This window comes from Rhododendron vialii, chromosome 1a (assembly GCF_030253575.1).
Source record: "Rhododendron vialii isolate Sample 1 chromosome 1a, ASM3025357v1".
Taxonomy (NCBI): Eukaryota; Viridiplantae; Streptophyta; class Magnoliopsida; order Ericales; family Ericaceae; genus Rhododendron; species Rhododendron vialii.
The window spans coordinates 718,903-736,251 of NC_080557.1; the positions used below are offsets into that span (position 1 = coordinate 718,903).

Sequence of the window (17,349 nt, forward strand, 5' to 3'; positions counted from 1 at the left end):
AAGTTTGAGCATGAATTTGGACTAGACATTAGAGTGAGGTTTACACATTTGAGGATGGATCCTACGTCAATGTGTGGTCTAGATATTCTTGTTCAATCTTGCACCAGGGGCATTAAATATCTTTTCTTCTCTATGCACCCAATTTCATTTTCTTTTAAAGTGTCATGCTTAACTCCAACTTATTAATAAGACATCATTATACCTTTCACATCAACTTTTACTTTTACTTTCTTTAACTACCTTTTATGAAGATATCATTATTACACTTTTATCCACTAACATTTCAAAAATGAATATACTTTTAAGGTCAAAATGAAAAAAAGTACCTTTCTTTTTTCCTTTTACAGAATGGATACTTAGTAAAGGCAGTTCGAAATGAAATACTGAGGGGGGTGTTTCCGGTAGTGAAAATTTTGAAGATTTTTATTTGTGGTTGAGAAGTCATTGAGAAATGTCAAGTTGTCTCCGGTGGTAAATAAATTGTTGATAGATTTGTGAGTAGAGTTATTGTAGCAAAAAAAAAGTTTTTGCTGAAAATTTTTTTGTTAGTGAAAACGAGATAGTAAAATGTTGAAATTTTTTTCTCAGTGAAAATAAAATGATAAAATGCGTTAAATTTTTATTATTTTTTGTTAGTGAAAACGAGATAGTAAAATGTTGAAATTATTTTCTCAGTAAAAATAAAATGATAAAATGCGTTAAATTTTTATTGTTTTTTGTCAATGAAAACACCTCAGGACTCTAATAAAGGTACGGAGGAGTAGATTATATTTTTTGAACCAAGTATTATGACCTATTTTTCAAACACCTGGTTGACTTTGTTCTCTGCGACCACCATGAAATGCCATTAGTGTCGTTATCAAGCTTTTTTGTGCTGTTCTCATTATTGGCACGGTCCAAGTCTATGGCATCACCCAATCCATGCAACTTGGTTACAAAATATCCCCCCAAGGTCAAAATCCATGACACCATCACTCATACCCTGTCCCCCATCTGGCTTTCCTCTCTATAAAGAATGCAAAAGTTTTGATACCTAATCCACGGATTAGACTTTTTATTTCAAGTCAAAACTTATCACGCACACTTGCTGATTGACCTCCTTAAGTGGAAGGCGGTTTTTTCGGTCGTCCAATCGAGTAAGGGATAATGATGGATCAAAACAACTCAAAATATAAAGAAGTGTCGTTAATTAGGCAATACATCATACAAGATTAAAGTTAGTATATGAATGCGAAATTTGTAACTTGTTGCTAGGATATTAGACGGGTTCGGGTTTAGGGGTCTCTACTCTAATATGCTCCAATGACGCAACTTTTTTTCTTTTTAGTGTATGTGCAACTTCCTCAAGTTCTACCTCGAAAAACCACACTAGGACAAGTTCACACTTCTATATTTTGCGCAATTGAAGTGGCCAAAGAACCAGAAATACCCTTGCTTTGAAGTCTGACAGAATGGAAAAAAGAAAAAAAAAAAAGGAAAAAAAGCAGAAAATAAATGGAAGAAAGTAAAGTATATGATCCATTATGTGAAGCCAAAGGGATAAGGAGGAAAGTCAATTTCTTGGATGCTAAAGTGATGGGTTAGTTGAAACCAGGCAAGGGGGTTGACAATTGTGGAGAAAATCTGAGAATTGAGGGATTAGCTAGATAGGACTCCAACAGAGCTCAGCAACTGCGTCTGCTTGTAGCGTCTATGTTGATTGGAGTATTTTACGCACAAAAAGTGCATTGGAGATAGTAACCACGGGGCTTGTTCGTTTGTGATACTCAAAACCCCTGCGCATAGTTCTCAAAATAAATTCTCTATCTATCTTTTTTCATTCATTACATAACCTCTCTCAAAATTCAAATCGAATAGGGTCCACATGATTAATTTATGAGTAATCAGAATTGTTATACAAGCAAAGTCATGAGGGTCTCCTCCACCAATATTATATAATACAAAAAGTTTGAAAGTTTTTACCAACCACTTACATACACACATATCTAGTTGAGCTAATTTTTTTTAAAGATTATTCGATAAATTATTTTAAAATTAATAAGTAAATAATTTAGATTATTTGTTCAAGACCTGAAAATATGAACCCTCCACACCATCCATGGATGGGTACTTCAACCATGGGTTCCCCTAGCATTTTGGATATAGCCCCGGGGTTCAACCAACCCCGCCTCCCATTTCTTCCTTCAAACAACAGCTGTCGTGCTAGTACCTCAAAGTACGGTCACGTTGAGTGAACCATAAAGGACCATGGTTTAACCAACAAAGGTCAAACCTACTCCGTGTATCAGAGAGAGAGAGAGAGAGAGAGAGAGAGAGAGAGAGATTAAATCAAGGGCAGTCAATCAAGTTAGCACCAATCATTCCACATCATTTTGGTCTTTGGCTAATACTCATACTTATCTTCTTATCAAGATCAATGCTCACCCGCTCACCTTAGTTTTTTAAATACTGGTATTGTATTTGATCATGATGCATTAAAATGGAAATTCAAACCACAAAAAAAAAAAAATGAAAAAGAAAAAGAAAAAGAAAACACGGACGACAGACTTCTCAAATAGATCTACCAACAAATCTTATTAATTGAAGTTCATCTATATATACACAAGTTCTTTCGGGTCAATTTGAAGATTAAATTGTGTATCTTATTCTCGGGAAGAACTACAATACTCATCTCTACTTGGGTCAGTAAGTGCTTATGGTATGCACCTCTTACATCGCCTTAAACTTGCTGTGGTTTTTTTCCAAGAGAGCCCTACCAACAAATCTTTATAAACTTGCATTTTATGAGGTCGATTTCGTACACGTAGACTAAATAGAATGCAGTGTCAATGGAGAGAGAGAGAGAGAGAGAGAGAGAGAGATTTTGATTGATTCCGTTGACGAGACAGAGACAAACAGAAGGATGTCTTTTTCCTACCTAAGATTCGGAAATTCGCCAATGAAAGTTTATTAATACAGATTTTTTTATGTTGGGATTTGAGTGCTAGCTTTTTGAAATTTGATGGTTTCCTCTTGTTATTTCGTGCTAGTGTGGTTCTGGGCCTATTTCTTCTTAATTAAGTAAATGATAATCATTAGAAAATTGTTGTTGTAGAAAACCCAGGTCAATGAATTTGTATTTCTTTATAAAAGCTTTTGAATTATCGAGGCTCATTTTTATTTTCTACATTTTTTTAATGTTTGAATAGTACCTTATCTCTGTACTTTAATGCGTAAACCCTAGCTAACTTGCGTGAACTAGGGCTGATGACAATTATTGTGTTACTATAGTATAAGATAAGCATGAAACCGTTATCAACGACTTGACGAGTTAGACGAAATTTAATCAACAATCGAGCTAGTAAAGCATGGACGGGTTAAATTGAAGAAATAATTTTTTGACTTTTAAGTTTAGAAAATTTATATAAACCAAGTTGCATGGCCGAACTCTACTCATTTTCTACTTAGAAGCTTGCTCAAGATTAGTTTGTCATGTAAATCAACCAAATTTAATATACTACTATGTAAAAGCTCTTTTGTTTTAAACCCATTACTCATTTCGACTCTACTGGTTAGTTCACAGCCATACTTCAAGATGTTTTTAATTACGGATGTAAGATTTTTTGAAGGGGAAAGGAACAATTAATTACATATATGAAAACATAAAAGAAGATAAAGTGATTATTTTAATTTGGTAGAAAATAAAATGCTCATCACATCATCAGTGGCGTAGCTAGAAATTCACACAAATATGTTGTTAAGAAGGGTGTAAGGACATGTGTCCCAATACCACAAAATAATTTTTTCTTTGTTTGGAGCTGCTATACTAATCTAAAATTTTATTTACAACTACAAAAATTTCTAATGGGCCCAGGAGCCCACTGGTCCTTAGCTCTCTCCGCCACTGCACACCATGATGAGTTCACAGCTCAAAAACCCAGGACGGGACATTTAGGTTGGAGTAAATGAACTCATGTACTCAAATTCGACCCATGCTTATCTTGTTAGAAACTTGTATGAATTTTTTTTTGGCTGTGTAAACAACCTAGGCTTGCTTGAAATTGAAGTTTTTCCAGTGTATATAGACTTCAATAACCCTAGAGGCACAGACATCCTAGCTAATTTATAAATTTTTAGTCAACTAAAATACCTACTTTTGCTGATTAAAATGCCTACTTTTGTCAACTAAACTGTTAGTCGGGAATGGTGGTTTTTTTCAAGTCTCTTATGTTTCTTCACTATGGCCCTTTCCCTAGGTGCTCATTGAATGGGCCTATTCCGATATCGTCAAAAAGCATAACTTAAAAATCGAAATTTTCAAGGAAGATTGGGGGACAAGAGGACAGAAGTTCTCTATTACCATTACTTGTACTACCTTCACTTTCCCCAAAATAAACTAATTAATGCAGGCAAAAAGGCTATTGAATTTAATATTAAGAAGCAGCAGAAAATCTTTGTAGTACTTTGTCAGATTGCATGTATAATTCTAAAAAATATGTTAATGGTTGATTGAACTAATCCAAATTGAGAGAGAGAGAGAGAGAGAGAGAGAGAGAGAGAGAGAGAGAGAGCAAACCCTAGAGGTTGAAATGAGAAAAGAGAAGTTGAGGTGTGGGACTTTCTTTGGCTTCTCCTAAGAATCACATCAGCTTTCACCCACTCATCTTACCTATAAAGCTTGGTCTTCCCTTGAACATTTCCCCCCAACAATTTTCAAGAGAGAGAGAGAGAGAGATGGGTAGAGCTCCTTGTTGTGATAAGGCAAACGTGAAGAAAGGTCCATGGGCTCCTGAAGAAGATGCCAAGCTAAAGGCTTACATAGAGAAGTATGGTACTGGTAATAACTGGATTGCTCTTCCCCAGAAGATCGGTACATATCTCCCCTCTCTCTCTCTCTCTCTCTCTCTCTCTCTCCATGTGTTATTGCTTGTTTTGGCTGTGTTAGTCAGTTAAGTTTGTAATTAAAGATGCATATTTTCACATCATGAGGTTATTAGGTTGTTATCGGTCTAATTAATTAGATTATACAAATAGGGATTAAGAGATGCGGAAAGAGTTGTCGATTGAGATGGCTGAATTACTTGAGGCCAAACATCAAGCATGGGGGATTCTCTGAAGAAGAAGACAACATCATCTGCAGCCTCTATATTAGTATTGGGAGCAGGTAGATCTCTCTCTCTCTCTCTCTCTCTCTCCTTTGTCCAGCCAATTCTCGATATTTGAATATGATATAAATATATGATTCTGAACCAATTTCATATACTATTAGGTGGTCGGTAATTGCTGCTCAGTTGCCAGGAAGAACAGATAACGACATCAAGAATTATTGGAATACAAAGCTCAAGAAAAAATTGCTTGGAAGGCGCAAAATTTCTAACAACCACCGGTTTTTGGCAACGACGCATGATCCAAAAGAATCAAACGGACTAGAAAACTCGTGCACAGAACCGGCATTAAGCAACTCAGCCCTGGAAAGACTTCAGCTCCACATGCAACTTCATAGTTCTACTGTACAAAACCCTAATCTGTCTCTTTACAATTACAACCACCCTGCATTTTGGCCTAATAAGTTGCATCCCGTACAAGAAAAGATGATCCAAAGCCTCCAATTCTCCAGCAATTGCCTTAACCCCATGCTTTTGATGCAACAACAACAACAACATGTTGACTTCTACGAACCCCTCAATACTGCTCAACAAGACTACTCGGAAACGAAAAGTTCAAAATTCGATGAATTGGAGGATGCTTTCAATCGAGTTGGCATGGAATTACAGACAAATGGAGGAATCTCGAGTCTTTCGAAGATCCAAGCTGAGCTAGACGATCTTGTGAACAACAAAATAGTTGGGAGTAATTCCTCCCAGCAAGAGGAGGATTTTGAAGCTGATCAATTTGATTGTTTCGAAGCGATGGATGGCTCGAAGGGCGGTTTGATCTGGTGGACTGACAATTTCGAATCGAAATCAGCTTCGTCGAACTCTTGGGATTCGGCTTCTGTGTTTCAATCTGAGGGAGGGTACCGTGGTCATGAACTATAAACTACCATAGTTTACAGAGAGAAATGATCACATGAGGGGTGGTGCATGTGTGTAGGGTTATTCCAAGCTCATAATAAAAAGGGGAGAAATATTATGATCATCATCAGTATTGTAAAGCTTGTGAATAATGATCGATGTTATGTCCTTATAGGACCCGTTTATTGTGAATTTTTGATTGATCACTATATGTAGTCCTAGTATAAATTAACACAATGCATGTTTATTCATGGTCGTTAAAATTTTAACCGCGCTATTACGGAAAACGTGGTTCAATAAATTAATTATCGAAATCGATGTTTATATCCGGTCAGACTGACGCATATTGTCTCGCCTAATCTATACTGGGTGACGTTCTTCTAGAACCCCTTAACTCAACTCCCAGATCGGATATAGCTTGAGTTCCGTCTTCATACCTAACCTACAAGGCAAAGAACTACCGTTACCGCCTAACCGACTAGTGACGATTGTGAAGGCACTTCGATGGTGACGTATGTCAGTCCTCGATAGGGAAGATGAAGTACAGAACTCTTATTTGAATAGTAACAGTGTATACCTCTTTAGATTAGAGTTGTAATTAATTATATAAGACCTCTTTGCTTAACCTCCAAGTCATCTCGTGTCGGGCATGTGCCCTTACGTACGCCTGGCGTGACGACATGAATGACACGCCAAACCTAAGTGATTACGTTGACGTAGTTGAACAGCCTATCCTCCGCAATATGCACGGATCCTGTAACCATATAGTCCGAGTTGTCTTAACCCGATATTGAGAATCACGGTCGCCTCATGATGATAATCAATAGCTGGAATTCATTTGAAAAAAAAAAACATGGTAAAATCAAAATTTTACCGTCTCGTCGAGCGTTTTCCCAAGTTTGAAAAGAAGCCCATTGGGCATAGGGCCTTTTAACTGTGACAGGCAAACACGTATGATTCAACAACACTAATCCATTCCGTTTTAAAGGGAATAGGCTAACCTCCTTCTAGGGCCCAACACCGCATGTATGCATAAGTTCACAACTTTCAGATCATAAATTAGACACATCCAAACACAGTATTAGCTATTTCTGATGTTTTGAGGAAACAAAATACTCCATCTTCCCCATATACAAAAAAAAATTAGTTTGACTTAACATCGATAGATATATTAAAAATTAAATTTTGTTTTATAAAATGGACGGTTATAAACAATTTAACGTACCATTAAAACCATTAACTGTTCATGACCGTCCGTTTTATAAACCAAAACTCAAATTTTGATATATCTATCAACATCTAATCGATCAGATTTTTGGGATGGATGATCTACTCGGTGAACTCTAAAAGTTGAACGATTTAGAATATTGCAATGAATGCACGGTGGGACCCACAATGGTCGCGGCAGAAAGAATTTAATCTCATGCATGTTGCCCATGTTTGCGTCTATCCTACCCAAGCTTTCATAAGTCAAACAGCGATATAGGGTAAAAAATTGCATGCGAACACTACAAAGCTCAACTCAACCTACCGCAAATTCTACAACGATTTTGCAAATTCTATGTTCTGAAGTAATTTTTCATAAGCACCCATCCCTTTCCCAAGTTTTTTAGGATATAGTAGATTAAGTTTAACGAATGAAAAAAGAAGAAGTAAATTTCAAAGGGTACATTTTTTTAGCAAAATAATTGGGAGAGGTGACAGCTACAATGGTGTGGTGGAAAGGGCTACTGGTGGTGGAGAGGGTAACAAAGTAGATACTAAGGGTGTGGTTTCCCTTATTAATGAGAAAAGAAAGAGAAATGCTAGGTGCAAAGAAAATGAGTAAAGAAAATACGCTTAAAGTGTACATGAACGGCTTAGATGCACTGCACAGTAAATTTGAGCCGTTCATGTACACTTTAAGAGTATTTTCTTTGTCGATTTTCTTTATCCCTAGCACTCCTCGAAAAGAAAAGAAAAGAAAGGAGTGTGATTTCTCACCATCTTATTTGGATAGACAAATATAGGTGAGAAAAGAAAAGAGGGTGTCATACGTATTTTTACCGATATAACCTTTCTTTTTTAGCACTAACGTGAAATTGCACCAGATAATAAACATTTCCCCACGCCTCTCTCTCTCTCCTGCACCAAATCCCACCGCCATTGCTCTAATCAAAGACCCACTTTGTTCTTTAAAAACAAGATCCATATACCCATTCCACTACCTTTTCAAACTTTTGGCGCGAGTTCGACCAGCAACAGCCTGGTTTTGAACTCGATTGGCACCAGCTAGGGCTGCAAACGAACCGAGCAGCTCGCAGCTCGGCTCGTTAGTGGCTCGTTCAAGCTCGGTTCGGAAGTTAAACGAACGCGCTCGAACCGATTTTTTCAGCTCGTTTTGTAAACGAGCCGAGTTCGAGCTAGATAAGCTCGGCTCGAGTCGGCTCGCGAGCCCGGGTATATATACTTAAGTTTAGGATTTTTATTGTTATTTCATAATTTGTTCTTTTCGTTTTTACTTTCTAGTCAACCAAGAGAAGCGAGAGCACACGCTCATCAATACACCTCCGCTCCATAGGAAAATGAAAGATATATACCTTCACAATCAAAATATTTTTGGTTGTATTAGGCCTATGCGAGGATATATATACATTTTTCGTTGGTTCGTTAAGGCTCGTGAACAAGCTCGAGCTTGAGCCAAGCCAAAGCTTGCTCGGCTCGAGCTCGACGCGTTAAGTTTTCACTAAGCTCGAGCTCGTGTTCGTTAAAAACTTAATAAATAAGCTTGAACACCGTAAAGCTCAGCTCAGCTTGGCTCGTTTGCAGCCCTAGCACTAGCAATAGCGCTAGATCGGAAACTTCACTTTCCCTCACAATACATGGTGGTGCAGTAGCGGCGGCAATGAGCAGCGTAGGAGGGGTAAAATCGAAAAGTTCACTCTTGCAGATCTCTTTCTCATGGAATCTCACCAAAAATGGTGAGAAACGAAATAAGGGTTTGAAGGGGTTCTGCTCTCTCACCTTCTCCCACCGTTTCTCACCTCTTGTCCATCCAAACGTGCGAGAGAGAGCTCTTTACCTCAATTTCCTTTCTTTTCTCTCGAAGTCACTCCATCCAAACGAGCTTAAAAAGAGAACAAACGCATCTTTGTATGCACATTTTTTCATTTTGTTTAACAAAATTTGTTCAAAACCTAGACTAATGGGCCTTTGGTCTAGAGGCTTGGGCGGTGGAATATATGTATTTATTGGGAGAGGTCTTAGGTTCAAGTAAATAAAACTAAGTTTAGTCTACAGGTGTAATCCAACTTATTGACCAAGAAGTAATGCATACCTGGCCCTAACATTTTCGGGGCCGTAGGCGGTGTTTGAAAATGGGCCTTTTTGTTTTTTTCTATATTAATTATTTGTTCGCTAGGGAAGGCTTGTGGTTCAATGGCTAGCGTTCGAACTCTCTTTGTGACACCTTTGCATGTGGCACTTACCGCTGTGATACAATAATGTACTTGAAAAATTAATTGCATAATATTTAATACATCCCGGTATTTGGGAGCCCAAAACGGAAGGCCCGAGGTGGTCGCCTGCTGGACGCCCCTATGCCCAGGGCCGGCCCTGAAGTAATGCTAGCTAAAAGGCAAAATGAAAAAGATCCTCAGTTCAAAGTTTTCATTTACCTGAAAATCAATAGTCGGGCCTCGTTTGATACTGGCTGTGACGACTTCTAGGTTTTCCTAATTTATATCAAACAAGGGCAATTGTGTCAATAGAAAAAAAAGAGTGGGTATCTGTGTCTTTCCGCTTCCAATCCCTCCGGATAGGATTGCTGATAACGGCTCCCCCAGTAATGGGTAATCCCCATTGCATTGGGGGATTTGTAATCCCCCTGACTAATAATCTTGTCAACAAAAACCAAATCAAATATTAAACAAAAATGTCCCACCACCTTCCTAGTCGTATCCTACTCTTCAAGAGGGTTATCAAACACGCCAAAGTGTAAGCCTCATTGGGCCATTAGTAGTCTGGAGGGACTCTAGTCCACTCCTCCAAATTCAAACCAAACAAGGTTATAGCAAAGCCATGGGATAGTTAATCCAATCCTCAAACTTGCCCTTAGAATATAACTGAAAAGAGAAAATCTTTTTGGAGGGTTCCGTGAACAATTCACGAAGGTGAATCGTGACAATCCAAGAGTGTTTTGAACGATCCGAATGTTAATGAAACTTTTATTGGGAAGAGTTTAATTCTTTCCGGGAAAGAGTTTGAAGTTTCATTTAAATCGGAACCGTCCAAAGTCGAAACAGATGACCGAGATCGTGCAACTCTGCAAACAACCCTAAAAATAGAATAGAGACTAGTGATGAGTACATAGCTTTCTCTGTGTGGATTGGAGATGCTGCCGACTGACCCAAACACCAGCATGGCAACACCGTTTTCTTCTTCTTCTTCTGGGGAACTGGAAGATGAAGATGCATCCATTTACTTTCGTGTAGAAAGAAATAATGCGTACGAATGGTACGTAATCAAAGGAAACTCCGAGACGCCGGAGGACAAACTCCTCCGTCCGATTTTCCCTCCACCTCCGCAACACCAGAGCCGGTCCGGCTGCGGTGTCTTGGGCTCCACCATATACGTCCTCGGCGGTATCGAATATGATCAAGATCGGCCTTACTGTCGCACGCGCCTCTTCGCCTACAACGACGTTCTTTACATGGACACTCGTCGTCCATCGTGCGGCTGGAAGAAAGGTTGTCCCATGACGACACCAAGAGATACTCCTTACGCTGTCACCGTCGACGGTATGATGTACGTCTTGGGATGCATTAGTTGGCGAGGCTATGATGTCTCACCGTGGGCTGAGGTGTTCGACGGTAAATCCTTTAATTTTTTCTTTTTTTGTTTCATTAATATTAACTCTCTGTTTTTTTTTTTTTTTTTTTTCACGTTCAAGAAACTTATAAGGATAAAAATTTAAAAAGACTAATGATATATAAGCTAAAAAATCAGTTTGTGTTTTTGCTGTTGGTATTAGGAGGAGTGAGCATAATATTTTTTTTTTCCATTGCACTGATCTAAGCTAGATTATTTGTGATCGAAACCTTGTTAAATGATTACATCATTTGTGAATTTTATTTGTCATCTTGAATCGAATGGGTTCGAAATTGGGATCAAAACCTTGTTAAATGATTTTGAATTTTATCACGAGTTCTAGAAGTTACAAGGATCGATTGGTTGGTTTTGATCTTTTACGACAAAACCGAACCATTTTGATCTTGCTATTTTTTGATATTTTGTTCTTGAATTACACTAGAACAATTATTCATTTCAGATTACTCCCGTCATAAAAACTAAAAAAAGATAGTATAGATGGAAAAATTCTGACACAAATAAGTCGTTTCGACTACGACAGGTCAAACTCAACCTGGAGGGAGTTGGCGGGGGTTGCGAGATGTAGCATCTATGCCTTACCAGGTCTGTGGGCACGCTGTTACGGACAACAAGAGAAAAATTCTGTTCCATGGATGTAGGCAACAACATCCCCGTCTATACTATTATGATATTGAATCTGATACATGGGGGATTTATTCCGAATCATCTCTCGGCGACCATGGAATCAGCTCATCGGCATTTGTAGATGGGATTCTCTATTGTATCGATAGAAATTTCCCGGGAATATATGGTTTGGACGTTTCTAATCCTGAAAACCAAATCCAGAAGGTGCTTGGTTGCGACCAGTGTTGCTTACCCCACGAGTGGTACGAAGGCTGTCTTCTTGAGGATGAATTCATGGTCTCACTTGGAAACTCTAGCTTAGCCGTGATTTGGCCCACGTGTAGACGCGATCCTGATGGTCATCTCGATAGAGAGAGGTTTGATGTCTGCTGCTCCAAACTGAAAATGTCGAAATGCCTTAATGCCACCACGGGCCAAATCGATTTTGTGGCCACACCTTTGTCTATCTCGTATTACTCTGTTATGGGATTCAGATTGGTAGACTTGTTGGCAATGTAAGCCCTTTTTACCTTACCCATTCGTTTTGAATCCTGTTCAATATTCAAGTTGAATTCTCCCCAATCTGCATCCCTTCATTGAATTATGTTATTGTCTTCCTTGACAAGACTAAACATTCTTTTCCCCTTGTTTTGCTACTGTCTTTTTTACTTCAATTTTTTAGAAAATTTGTTTTACTACTGTCATATTCACTCAGAGAAGGCGAAATTTTTGACCTTGTTCGAGGTGTCCCTTTTTTCTTCTAACACTCAAAATCTATGAAGCACGAATACTCTATTTTGGCCTCCGTATCACGTATCGGATACTGATACTCTTGGATACTCTCCGTATACGTATCCAATATACTTTTTAGAGTATCTTACTTTTAGAATTATTTTTGAGTATCCCAATACATTTCAGATATGCACGGATACACTCCGGATACGTATCCGATACATTTTGGATACGTGCGGATATGTGTTGGATACGCTCGAATATGTTTTGGATACGGGCTAGAATAAATGTTATTGCTTAAAATATATGGGTTAAAATTGCAAGTAGAACTATATTTTTCTTTTTCCTCCACCAATCGACGCCAGAAACACACCGACAATATCCTCTCTCAACAACCTTGTAAGTATTTCATCTCTCTCTCTGTGTCTCATTGTGTATGTAAATATGTATATAACTATATAGATACAATTATATATACAACTATATGTGAATATATTTCTCTTGGCAAGTGAAATGGTGAACTTGTGTAATGAAAAACTTTGATCATTAATGAAATTTTAGGAATTAAAAATTATATATAATATATTTTTTATTTACTTTTATATTTAACGTATCCCTCAACGTATCGTATCATTCTTTTTGAAAAAATCACGTATCCTCGTATCTGTATCGTATCTGTTTCCCATATCTTTTTTTCCGTGCTTCTTAGCTCAGAATGCACATTATGTGCATCATATACGTGTTTGGTTGTCTTTTATCTATGGGCATACATTTTTGAGATGTATTGACTTGAAACTCTTGTTATCCTTTTATTTCAGCTTTCCATCTAAAAAAAGTGAGACAAAAGAAGAAGCAAGCAAGGATGCAACGACCAACAGTAGCAGCAATAACAAGAAGGATAGCAAGGAGGAAAAGAAGAAGAAGGGTGTAGAAATAGGAACAGGAATAGGGTTAGGAACAAGAAAAAGAAGCAGGTTCAATTAGGGGAAGTAGAGAAAATTATGGTTTTGTAGGCTTATTATGATGGTTGCATCATTTTTATTTAGGGATGCTAATCTAGTTAAACAAGTCAAACACAGTATTTTTGCTCAACCCTGGCTCTACTTCTTATTACACGTGTTTAAGGTTGGCTCGAGCTTGAAATTTTTTGAATACTAATTGTTCAAGCTGGTCTCACGCGGGAATTTTGTGATGAAACTCTTGTCGTGGCCTATGAAATATACAAATCAATCTCGAATTTTCATGGTTGAACTTAAGCTCGTGACATTTCGAGCTATATCAAGCTTGAGTTTAAGCTAGTGATAGTTCCGAAATAAAAAAAAAGTTGGAAAAAACAGCTATATATACACCTGTAATATCAGTCTTCCACTGTAGCTTTTTAACACTAGAAAATCGATTTTTGTCATGTCACACACTTAATTCATTATACTTTTCATGTATTCCGTGAGAAGTGCAAAGAACTCGAGCCAACAATTAATTGTGATGCCCAAAGTTTGTATATATTAAGAAGTTTTCAATATGGATGCAAAAGTATTGGGAATGTGCTGGTGATATGTGCAAAAATCATGGAAGGAAAGATTTCACATGTTTGGGATGTCAAATTAATGAGAGATTCAACTTATGTTCAGAGTTAATGTGTATGAATTATAATATAATTAAGATGCATACTTGATACTAATGAGAACAATTACAGTAAATTCGTTTGGGAAAAAAAAATGGTAATATCAAATTTTTATCCTCCCTAGGGCTGCAAACGAACCGAGCCGCTCTGCTCGTTAGTGGCTCATTCAAGCTCGGCTCGGAAGTTAAATGAACAAGCTTGAGTCGATTTTTTCAGCTTGTTTTATAAACGAGCCGAGCTCGAGCTAGGATAAGCTCGGCTCGAGTCGGCTCGCAAGCCGGGTTATATATACTTAAGTTTATGATTTTTATTGTTATTTCATAATTTATTTTTTCCGTTTTCACTTTCTAGTCAACCAAGGGAAGCGAGAGCACACGCACACCAGTACACCCTTGCTCCATAGGAAAATGAAAGATATATATCTTCACAATTAAAATATTTTTGGTTGTATTAGGCCTATGCGATGATATATATACATTTTTCATTGGTTCGTTAAGGCTCGTGAACAAGCTCGAGCTCGAGTCAAGTCAAGGCCTGCTTGGCTCGAGCTTGATTCGTTAAGTTTTTATTGAGCTCGAGCTCGTGTTCGTTAAAAACTTAACAAGCTTGAATACTTTAAAGCTCGGCTCAGCTCGACTCGTTTGCAACCCTAATCGTCCCGTCGAGCATTTTTTTCCAAGTTGAAAAGAAGCCCATTGGGCCAGTGGGCCTTGTAGGGCCTTTTAGTTGTGACCGGCAAACAAATAATTCAACAACGCTAATCCATGTATTAATGACGTGGTGTATATATCATAAAGCAAAAGTAAAACACTATATGTGCACATACGGAAATGTACAAAACTAAATATAGCAAGAGTAAAATTAGTTCTTTATATTCTTATTATTATGGACATAATTTTATAGATTTTTTCTGAGAACGTGCCAAAATTGTAAGAGAAATATGATTTTTATGGCATGGGGGACTAGACCTTCCGGGCCATTAATATTAAGATAAATTTACTTACAACAATTATTTGTAACACTCTTTGATCTCAAATGATTTGCCGATCAATTTATATACTAACTTTGTCCCGTAATTTTAACCAATTACTAATGAAATTCTACTTTTTATTTTCTCTTTTGAAGTAAAAATACGTTATTGGTCAAAATCTCGAATTTTGTCGTGACAACTCAAAGATCTCATTTATTCAGAAAAATTTTTAGTTGGTTAAAAAAAAAAAAAAAAATCCCTCCGTCCCAAAATGCTTGTCCGGTCCACAAAACGGAGTGTTAAAAATAATTCAATTTTTTCTTGAAAAAATTCAAACTTTTTTCACAAATTAAAAATACTTATTGATATTTAGTAAGTTGTTAAATTTTTTTTGAATTTTTTTTTGTAAAAATTGTATTATTTTTAATACTCAGTTTTGCGGACCGGACAAAAATTTTGGGAGGGAGGGAGTACTAGTTTAATTTTCTAGTAATGGAGTAACATTATGAAAGGCTAAAAGCTGCATGGCAACACCTTCTTCTTCTTGAGGGAAAATGGAATATGAAGATGCATCCATTTACTTTCGTGTAGGAAGAGACTATGTTACCAGTTTACCAAACCAAATCGAGTCTTTTTTCTCTATTGCGTTGCTATGGAAAGAACATATTTATATATAGTTGAAAAACCCTAGAAGGGAGTCGGTTGCTAGTCCTTCATTTTTGGATTGGAGATGCCGATTGACTCAAACCCCAGCAAGGCAGCACCGTTTTCTTCTTCAGGAGAAACAGAAATGGAATATGAAGATCCACCCATATATATTCGTGCAGAAAGAGACTATAAATTGTACGAGTGGTACGTAATCGATCACGAAGGAAACCCTGAGTTGCCGGAGGGCGAACCGCTCCGTCCGTTTTCCCTCCACTTCCGAAACACCAGGGCCTTTTTTTCTTTGAAACTAAGAATGCACATTATGTGGATCATGTGTTTCGTGGTCATTATTTATCAGCATTCTTTTTTAAGATGTATTGACTTGAAACTCATGTTTTCCTTTTATTGTAGCTTTCCCTCTAAAACAAAAGAGTCGAAAGAAGTTGCAAGCAAGGATGCTTCAACTGGATTGGGAAATCCCGTAGTGCAAGGGCTTGCACCCTGTAGGGCGCACACGGGCCATTGATATTGACAATGAATGGTTGAGATGTGATTTTTAATTATGACCGGTAAGAATCATTTATTACCGGTCATAATTGATTTTTAATGTGAACCGTTGATTGATGAGATCGACGACAATAGGCCGCCCTACAGGTGCACTGCATGGAGGTGCACTACAGCCCCCAGATTCTCTTCAACCACCAACGGCATCAATAGTAGCAACAATAACAACAATAATGATGGCGAGGAGGAGGAGAAGAGGCAAGCAAGGTTGCTTAAAACTCATTTTTTTCCTTCTATTGCAGCTTTCCATCTAAAAAAAAGTGAGTTGAAAGAAGAGGCAAGCAAGGTTGCTTCAACCAACAATGTTACAACGGCATCAACAGTAGCAGCAATAATAACAATGATAGCGAGAAGAGGAAGAAGGATAGGAGTAGGAACAGGAATAGGGTTAGAAACAAGACCAAGAAGCAGGTTCAATTAGGAGAACCAGGGGTTGTGTATAAGAAAAAATGGTTTTGTAGTCTTGTTATGTGATGGTAGCATCATTTCTAATCCTAGCTTTCTCGTGCATCTAAATTCTAGTTGATTGCTCCTTTTCGAACTAAATTATAGTTGGAGATTGGCGGATTGTGTCTCGCCTATGCGTGCCTTGTGGTGCAGAGTCGCATACTAATCAAATGGTTTATTCCTGACCTACTGTCTTGCGACATCGGCTTTACCTCCTTCGAATACTGATATTGAATAATCTTCTGTTGGTAATTTACCGTCTCAGCTAATGTGTTTCATCTCCGATTCTGCAAGGAAAAAAAACCTCCAATCGGAATGTCTACCAATATTTCTAATACAAGTGTGCGCAGAAAGACTACTCTGTTAAGAAAAAGAGTTTGCCATACTGACAATCGCAATCAGTTCAGGAAAGTGTCCCAACCGAGACTGACATTCATTCTTCGGTTTGAACACATTCGATATTCACGAATGCACTCTCTCGGGTGCATTAGATGAAAAATTCACCACTTTAATAGCTGCTGGTCATCATTCTCTCCCCACTCTTTTTAATTTCGTCTCACCATCTTTTCCTCAAAAGATTTGATATGAAACATTTGGATAAATGTAGTTGAGACACTCATAAACTGGCTCGGACACGTAAGTTACAAAAAAGGAAAAATAATTACGTGGTGATTCAGATATCAATCTTAGATAGGAGAATAAAGCCAAAGGGCCATTAACTATTTCAACCGGCAAACACACAATGTACTAACTAAAAACACCAAACTGCTTCATGAAGATGAAAGTGGAAGCAAATTCAAACATACTAGTTGCAGAGAAACCAAATCCTAATCTCCCGGTGAAATAGTAGCGAATTCAAACCTACAAGTATCAGAGTAAGGAAATCGTAATCTCCCATTGAA

The 17,349-nt window shown here is 37.7% G+C and overlaps 1 protein-coding gene across 1 annotated transcript; it reads left to right on the forward strand.

Moving 5' to 3' along the window:
* The first annotated feature begins 4,497 nt into the window (after nucleotides 1-4,497).
* Nucleotides 4,498-6,200, forward strand: LOC131335558 (transcription factor MYB36). Its single transcript, XM_058370973.1, has 3 exons — nucleotides 4,498-4,849; nucleotides 5,014-5,143; nucleotides 5,249-6,200. The coding sequence occupies exons 1-3, from the start codon at nucleotides 4,714-4,716 to the stop codon at nucleotides 6,015-6,017; spliced, it is 1,035 nt and encodes a 344-aa protein (XP_058226956.1). The 5' UTR covers nucleotides 4,498-4,713; the 3' UTR covers nucleotides 6,018-6,200.
* Nucleotides 6,201-17,349: the final 11,149 nt, after the last annotated feature.

Excerpts from the sequence above, each read along its gene's own strand:
- LOC131335558 (XM_058370973.1), top strand. The coding sequence starts at position 4,714 with ATGGGTAGAGCTCCTTGTTGTGATAAGGCAAACGTGAAGAAAGGTCCA. Across the intron at positions 4,850-5,013 it reads TGCTCTTCCCCAGAAGATCG|GGATTAAGAGATGCGGAAAG; the intron begins GTACATATCTCC and ends TTATACAAATAG. Across the intron at positions 5,144-5,248 it reads TATATTAGTATTGGGAGCAG|GTGGTCGGTAATTGCTGCTC; the intron begins GTAGATCTCTCT and ends ATATACTATTAG.